At 36.5% G+C, this 9,236-nt stretch overlaps 1 protein-coding gene across 1 annotated transcript; it reads right to left on the minus strand.

Moving 5' to 3' along the window:
- Positions 1-7,445: 7,445 nt before the first annotated feature.
- LOC100658462 (olfactory receptor 8G1-like) lies at positions 7,446-8,916 on the minus strand. Its single transcript, XM_003423259.4, has one exon. The coding sequence runs from the start codon at positions 8,461-8,463 to the stop codon at positions 7,513-7,515; it is 951 nt and encodes a 316-aa protein (XP_003423307.2). The 5' UTR covers positions 8,464-8,916; the 3' UTR covers positions 7,446-7,512.
- Between the last annotated feature and the right edge of the window lie 320 nt (positions 8,917-9,236).

Below are 9,236 nucleotides of genomic sequence, written 5' to 3' on the forward strand. Positions count from 1 at the left end.
TTTCTTCCTTTGGGTGCCATAGGTTCTTGATATATGCTACCTCGTGAAATGGTTGAGTGTTGACCAGTTCTTTTTGGTATAGTGACTCTGTGTATTCCTTCCATCTTCTCTTGATGTGTCCTGCATCATTCAGCATTTTGCCCATAAATACTCTCACTGTTGCAACTCAAGGCTTAAATTTTTTCTTCAGGTCTTTCATTTGAGAAATGCTACCCGTGTTCTTTCCTTTTGGTTTTCAAACTCCACGTCTTCACACATGTCATTATATTTCACTTTGTCTTCTTGAGCCGCCCTTTGAAATCTTCTGTTCAGCTCTTTTATTTCATCATTTCTTCCTTTTGCTTTAGCTACTCGATGTTCAAAAGCAAGTTTCAGAGTCTTTTCTGACATCCATTTTGGCCTTTTCTTTCTTTCTTGTCTTTTTAATGACCTCCAGGTATCATATCCTTGGAGTCAGTCCTCAGCTTGTCTGATCCTCAGTCATTAGTGTTCAGTGCATCAAATCTATTCCTGAGATGGTCTCCAGATTCAGGTGGGATGTACTCAAGGTTGTGCTTTGGCTCTCCTGGACTTGCTCTAATTTTCTTCAGCTTCACCTTGAACTTGCATATGAGCAATTGATAGTCTATTCTGCAGTTGGCCCCTCACCTTGTTCTGACTGGTGATATTGAGCTTTTCCTTCTCCTCTTTCCGAAATGTAGCAGATTTGATTCCTCTGTATTCTGTCCAGCCAGGTCCGAATGTAGAGTCACCCTTTATGTTCCTCAAAAAAGGTATTTTCATTGAAGAAGTTGCTGGTCTTACAAAATTCTATCATGTGATTTCCAGCATCATTTCTATAACCAAGGCCATATTTCCCAACTACTGATCCTTCTTTGTTTCCAACTTTCATATTCCAATCACCAGTAATTATTTGTGAATCCTGATTGCCTGTTTGATAAATTTCATATTGCAGAGCTTGGTAAAAATCTTTATTTCTTCATCTTTGGCCTTAGTGATTGGTGCATAAATTTGAAGAATAGTCTTATTAACTGGTCTTCCTAGTAGGCCTTTGAATACTATCGTATTACTGACAGCATTGTACTTCAGGAAAAAAACTTCAGGATAGATCTCAAAATGTTCTTTTTCACAATGAAGTGAATGCTATTTTTCTTTGTCATCCTTGGCATAGCAGACCATATGATTGTGCGACTCAAAATGGCTAATACCAGTTCATTTCAGCTCACTACTGCCTAGGATATTGATATTTATTTATCCCATTTCATTTTTAAATTTCTAATTTACAAAAGAAAGACCATAATCACAACATTGAATCTAATCACGAAAGTCTGTGTGATTATGAGAACTTTTTGCTTTCTTCCTTATGATTTCTCTATTTTCAAATTTCTTGCATTAGTTTTCCCAACATAAATATAGAATAAAATTTGGAATTTGACAAAATATCAATTTTAGGTACGATATGATTATTTCCTATTTTTAAGAAAAATATAAAGAAGGGGGGAAAAACTACCCTTTTTCCATCACTACAATAAAACTCTTTTAAATATCCTTTCAGTATAATTTTAATTTTTCCATAATAAAAGAATTCAATTAATTGTGAATCCTATATTTCCCTTAACACAATATTATACATATGTATATATTTTCTATATCCTGATACATTATTTCAATTCCTTAGTTAATGATATTGTTGCATATTTAATGTCCTTTTACTTTTCTATTGAGTAAATAAATATGAATGCAACATCATTTACCCTATAAGTCTGACTTGCCCACCAAATGACATGGCAAGCCAAGCAGTATTTAATTCTGTTTATGCAAAACTTCCTTGAGCATTTTTACTTGCTACAACACTGCTCCCATTCCATTCCTGTCATTGGTGGTTTCAGACTTTTGAATGTGGCAATCGACTCTGTACAGATTACAGCCTTGGAAACCCTATGGGGCACTTCTATTCTGTCATATAGTGTCACTAGGTGTCAAAATCGACTCTACAACAATTGACTTTTTGGTTTTTTTGACTTTTTTTTACATGTTTTAAAAAGGTTGAAGTGAAACTAACTGCTGGAAACCATGGAGAGATAAATTTTGTTTCAATACAAGTGAGAACATTCTGGCAGTGAGACACACCCAGAAATACAATCAGATGCCTTAGTGTGCAGCCATGTACTCACAATTAGAACTGTTCAACCATAGCCTGAGTTATCACTTAGCACTTATATTGTTCAAGGACAAAAGCACTAGATGGAACATTAGATATATCATCTTCAATACCTCTTTCGATTCCAGTATTTCATGATTGTATAAATTTAATCTGACTATTGTTAGACGCACAACGGTTAAGAGCTCAGCTGCTAACCAAAAGGTCAGCAGTTTGAATCCAATCCAATCCCAACCCTTGGAAACCAGTTCTACTCTATACTATACCGTTGTTATGACTTGGAATTGAGTTGACAGCAACGGGTTATTGTTAGACAGTCTTGCATTCAAATCTCAGCATGCGCTTGCTCTGTAACCTTGGACAAAGTATTATCACTCTCCAAACCTTTAGGAAAAAAAAAAAGTAGATGTTAATATCTATGTCCTGGATGTGATGTGAAAGCTATATAAAGTGACACCTGGAAGATACTTAATACAGTTCCTGGCTATTGGCAAGAACTTCATAAATGTTAGCATTGTTTTAATTGCAGTCTATTGAGTTTCTCTCTAAAATAGCTTTCATTTGCCCAACATTTTCGTTTCTATAATCATGGTCATAATTTATTTTCTTAGTATCACTTTCCTGTTGGTCCTTTGTACATTAATATGCATAATAATACAGAGATTTACAATTAATTTACTGATTATTAAACTCTTAAAAGTCATCAATATTCTCCATGGTCTATAAATAAAGTTCAGATCAATTTTCATGCCATTCAAAGATTACTTTTATTATAAACTTTTTATTTTATTTCCCAACAATATTGCATATTTTGGCTATTCCACAAAAGGGTGTTTGGTAGGCTCTTGGTTTTGACTCATCATGGTTCCTTGACTTTCTTCTTCTTCCAACTCTTCTCCCTATAAAAACTAAAATAATATTTAAGGCACAGCAGAAGAACAGACTTAATAAGACCATTTTCTATATCGCCATGAATTTGTTTACATTTACAGTTAGCACTTAATCATTTAATTCTGTATTACTTACCATGATTTATTTACTGGTTTTTCTTCTTCTCTAGACTGTAAACTAAAAAAGTGCCTAGCACGATGACTTGCATATAATAAGCTTCAGTAAAAATGTGCTAAATGAAATCTCTGAAAGAAGGTTAGAAGTAAGTTAACACAGACTAAGTATCAGTAAACAGAGATATATCTATGTCTGAACTGAAATGTGCAAACAAAGAAATGTTTGCCATAATTTTATAATGGAGAGGACAGGGAGATGATAAGGAAACCTGTGTGTGAATATTAGAGTGAGGATGCCATGGATTGAACTATATCCTCCCAAAATACGTGTTATAACTCCTAACATCTATGTCTGTGGTTATAATCCTAGTCGGGGATGGATGGTCTTTGTTATGTTAATGAGGCAGGATTAGGGCAAGTTTATGTTGAATCAATCTCTTTTGAGATATAAAAGAGATTAAGCAAGCCAGAGGAGCAGAGATGGGGGGAGAGAGATGCCAAGTCTGAAGAAGACTGCCCTGGAACAGAAGATCAGAAAAGACAAGAACCTTCGTCCAGGGACAAAAGAGAGAAAAAACCTTCCCCTAGGGCTGCCAGCCTGAATTTGGACTTTTAGCCTCTTAAACTGTGAGGAAATAAATTTCTGTTTGTTAAAGCCATCATTTGTGGTATTTCTGTTATGCCAGCACTAGATAACTAAGACAGAGGACAAGTAGAGATACATAATTAGTTATGTTCATCATTAAGTGCATTGAGACGAAGGCTAGAGCAGAGGAATCTAATATTCTGAAAGTCAAAGACTGGGATTCAACAGAAACCTCCTTCTTCCTAAAGAGTTCTGCTCTGTACATTTTTCTACTCCTTTGTTCTGGAGAGGAAAATGATTCTGACGATCCTGTTGGATAGTTCTGAATACTAACCTTGCAGTACTCATTGATGATGTGTGACACATAACCTAATAAAGTCTCCTTTGGCAATTATTATGAGTCACTAGTCTTGATTTCACAATACTGATGCCCAAGGCCCTTTGCATTGGTTGGTTGATATAAGAGAGAGAATTTATTCTCTGGGTATAGATGCTATGTGTCTGATTAGAAATAAACAATCATAATGACCTCCCACTAGATTCATATCTCACAGGTATCAAATCTTGGGAAACTAAACAAGTAGAATTTCCCCTTTTGCCCATTGGCTCTCAAGTATTTAATATTCTCACATAAGTGTAATTTATTGTTCTTGTTTCATTCTGGATTTTAAAGATGTGACAGACATTGTTAGAGCTCCAGTGAGCTTCATGATAATCTATTTGTATTTTAAACATTTAAAATTTCAGGAAATGTCGAAGACATGGATGAAATATATTTTCTAGATGGATTTCCCACCGAGAAAAGAAAACAACCTAAGATATAAGTTTTAAAAGACCTCCCCCATGATCTCTACTAACACTATTTAAACTTTAAGATGTACACATCAAACAATAATACTTGGAATATTTTAATTTGGAGGCTGAATGAAAGCATCTTGCATATATTGCTTTGAGTTCCTAACATGCCTACCATGGAGAGATAATGCTTTTTTTATTTTAAAAGTAAAAGAAAATTGTTTTAAAAAACTGGAAACGTATGCATTATAAAGATTATTTAAATTATCTATAAAGACTGAATTACATTGCTAGGTATAAAATCTATATTTTTAAATATTCTTCAAAAGATTTATTAAGTGTTATCATATAATAATTACAATAAACAATAATAAATAGTGTGAATAATTTCCTTAATTGAGTTTACCTTAAATGTTTTAATTAATGATTGATGTGGCCTTTAATCTGCTTATTTTTATGTCATTTTTAAAAATTAGAGTGGGAAGGGCACACATTTAGTAACAATGTAATACATAAAACCGTGGAAAATTTTGCTATTAATAATTATATAAGGAGACTTGGTGGCACAATAGGTAAAGCACCAGACTACTAACAGAAAGGTCAGGGGTTTGAAGCCACTAAACATGAATAACTTATTCATATGATTTCAATGCACAGTCAAAACTGTCATTTCTACATGTCTGATTCTATAATATGGACAAAAAGAAAAATATTTTAGAAACAGGGGAAAAAGAATACAGGAATCTCAGGGAAATGGAAGTGGCAGTAAAATACTAAAACTGTGTAGAAAAGCATGTTGTATAAAAACAAGTAAAAATACACATAACGTATTCAGCCCTGATTAGTCTATCAATCTCTTCCATCATAGAGTTACCATCTTGTTGGCAGGAATTATGTCTTATCATCTATCATCTGCTTCCATATTTCTTTTTTCTTTTTTTTGATATGTTGTTGAATTCTATCAGCTAGAATTTTGTTGAGGATTTTTGCATCTATGTTCATGAGGGATATAGGTCTGTAATTTTCTTTTTTTGTGGTGTCTTTACCTGGTTTTGGTATCAGGGATATGCTGGCTTCATAGAATGAGTTTGGTAGTGTTCCATCCTTTTCTATGCTCTGAAATACCTTTAGTAGTAGTGGTGTTAACGCTTTTCTGAAAGTTTGGTAGAACTCTGAAGTGAAGCCATCAGGGCCAGGGCTTTTTGTTGTTGTTGTTGTTGGGAGTTTTTGGATTACCTTTTCAAACTCTTTTTTTGTTATGGGTCTATTTAGTTGTTCTACTTCTGATTGTGTTAGTTTAGGTAGGTAGTGTTTTTCTAGGAATTCATCCATTTCTTCTAGGTTTACAAATTTGTTAGAGTACAATTTTTTGTAATAATCTGATATGATTCTTTTGATTTCACTTGGGTCTGTTATGATATGGCCCATATCGTTTCTTATTCAGGTTATTTGTTTCCTTTCCCATATTTCTTTAGTCAGTCTGGCCAATGGTTTATCAATTTTGTTAATTTTTTCAAAGAAGCAACTTTTGGCTTTATTAATTCTTTCAATTTTTTTCTGTTCTCTAATTCATTTAGCTCAGCTCTAACTCTTATTATGTGTTCTTCTGGTGCCTAATGGATTCTTTTGTTGCTCGCTTTCTATTTGTTCAAGTTGTAGGGACAGTTCTCTGATTTTGGCTTTCTTCTTTATGTATGCGTGCATTTATCGATATAAATTGACCTCTGAGCACTGCTTTTGCTGTGTCCCAGAGGTTTTGATAGGAAGTGTTTGCATTCTCATTGCATTCTATGAATTTCTTTATTCCCTCTTTAATGTCTTCTATAACCCAGTCTTTTTTCAGCAGGGTATTGTTCAGTTTCCAAGTATTTGATTTCTATTCCCCGATTTTTCTGTTATTGATGTCCACTTTTATGGCCTTGTGGTCTGAGAAGATGCTTTGTAATATTTCGATGTTTTGGATTCTGCAAAGGTTTGTTTTATGACCTAATATGTGATCTATTCTAGAGAATGTTCCATGTGCACTAGAAAAAAAAGTATACTTTGCAGCTGTTGGGTGGAGTGTTCTGTGTAAGTCTATGAGGTCAAGTTGGTTCATTGTAGCAAATTAGGTCTTCCGTATCTCTATTGAGCTTCTTAATGGAAGTCATATCCTTCTCCGAAAACAGTTGCTGCTTCCCCATGATTGGTTGTTCTCTCGTTAGCCCCGTCAGTGTGCAGCCTGCTTGTGCTGGCTGAGTCTCTGCCGAGGTTACCCCAGGGGGCTAGGGGTTAGGGCTGTGTCCCGTGCATGCCCCACTGCAGCAAGCCGCAATCAGACCTGCCACTCGGCACTAGGGAACTCCGAGGGCTCAAGGCTGTGGCACCAGATGCCAGTTCCAGAGGCTGTTGCTGCTTCAGGATGCAGCTTTTCCTCACCTGTCACTCAGGTCAACTATTTAGACCTGTCTACCCCCATATTTCATAACACAGTTTTCTGCACTTAGTCATTAGTAGGTGATGAACTTTGTAGATTTGAAATGGTTAAGAATTATTTACCTTGGAGATCAATTTTTTCCTGAAAATTTTATTCGTACGCTTATTAGAAACAAGGGCCAAAACACAAGCTATTCAGAAAATCAAAGGATATAGACCAAAGAGATCATTCTATGAATTATGATAGCTAAGCCTTACCAAAGTGTCAAATCCCATGTACATAAATTATAGCCTCCCCACATGAAGGCCTTTGAAGATTAAAAAAAAAAAAAGATTAGAGGTAATATGGATTACTAGGGGTGACATCCGGGCCTTCCTAGAATTGACATTGCCTGCCATGTGACAGACAGCTGTCCATATGACACTATGAATCCAGTCTTGTCCTTGGGAACTGCCTTCCAAATAATCAAGTGATGGCAATAATGTCACTATTTCTGTATCTATGTTGCAGTGTCTGGGCTTCTTTCATACTGAATATTTACCAAGATTTATAAACCTTTGTTAATGCAAAACAGCCTTTTCTCAATGATTTTATTGAGAGCGACTTTGACATCCTTATTCCTCAGCCTGTAGATCAGGGGGTTCAGCATTGGCACAATAATGGTGTAAAACAGAGAAGACACTTTGCTTTGGTCCATGGAGCTGACATTTGATGGCTGCAGGTACATGAATGCTACAGAACCATAGAAGATTGTAACAGCCAAAATGTGGGAGCTACATGTCCTGAAGGCTTTGGACCTGCCTTCAGTGGAGCTAATTTGCAGGATGCTGGCAATGATGGAGGCATAGGAGCCAAGGACAGTCAAGGTCGGTGCAAGAGTATTAAACGCACTGAAGCACAAAAGTACCACTACGTTGATATAAGTGCTGGAGCAGGAGAGCTCCAGTAGTGGGAGAACATCACAGAAGTAATGGTTGATTATTTTAGCCTTGCAGAAAACCACTCTTAGCATGCAACCTGTGTGAGCTGTGGCACTAATCAAGCCCATCATGTATACCTCAACTACCAACCGGGAGCAGACCTGATAAGACATGGTGACTCTGTAAAGCAATGGATTACAGATGGCAACATAAGGATCATAAGCTATAACACCTAACATATGACATTCTGATACAATAAAAAAAATGAAGAAGTAGAGCTGAGTCAGGCATTCAGGGTAGGAGATGCTGTTCTTCTCGGTCACAAAGTTCACCAGCATTTTGGGGGTAATGACAGTGGAATAGCAGAGATCAATGAAGGACAAACTGCTGAGGAAATAGTACATGGGAGTGTGCAGGTGAGAACTGAGCCCAATCAGTGTAATCATGCCCAGGTTCCCCACCACTGTGACCACATAGGCTCCTAGGAAGAAAAGAAAGAGGGGCAGCTGGAGCTCTGGTTTGTCTGTTAGCCCAGCAAGGATGAACTCGGTCACTGTGGAGTGATTTCCTGCTGCCATTTTTCTCTGGGAAATCTACGCAGGAAGAGAAGAAGAAATTTGAGTTAGGTGTTTATTTACGCAGCATGAAACAGATGCAAGTGTTATCAATTAGGTATCTCCGGTTCTCTCTCCCTGTCCCTGCTCTATGCTGGAAGTTAAATACTCTGGGATTATGGGTCATGCACATAAACACCAGATGGAATTATATCTTTTTGCTTGTTTGTTTTTATTTCTGAACAGTCTCCGAACATCCAAAGACCTGTTCTGATAACTTAGAATATTGCATGTTCTGACCCAGGTGGTACAATGGTTTAGCATTGGATTACTAACTGGAAGGCTGGCAGTTCAAAGCCACCCAGTAGCTCTGCTGGCGAAAGACCTGAAAATCTGCTAATGTACAGATTACACCCTAGAAGACTATACGGAGTATTTCTACTCTGTCACATGGGATTGATAGGAGTTGAAAATGGACTCAGTGGCACCTAACAACAGCGACAACAACAAAGTACCTTCCATGCCTTATTTGAAATCCTCTCAACTCTTCTGCAGAACAATGCTACCAGGAAACAAGTACCTGTTACCATGAAGTTGATTCCGACTCATGTGGACCTCATGTGTGTCAGAGCAGAACTATGCTCCACAAGGTTTTCAAAGACTGATTTTTTGGAAGTAGATCAGCAGGACTTACTTCTGAGGCTCATTAACCATTTGCACTATGCAGGGATTCCACAACAATTACTAGTATACTTATTTTATATATTTGGCTCATAGTGACCACTAAAAAAAAAAAA

Source organism: Loxodonta africana, chromosome 15 (assembly GCF_030014295.1).
Source record: "Loxodonta africana isolate mLoxAfr1 chromosome 15, mLoxAfr1.hap2, whole genome shotgun sequence".
NCBI lineage: Eukaryota > Metazoa > Chordata > Mammalia > Proboscidea > Elephantidae > Loxodonta > Loxodonta africana.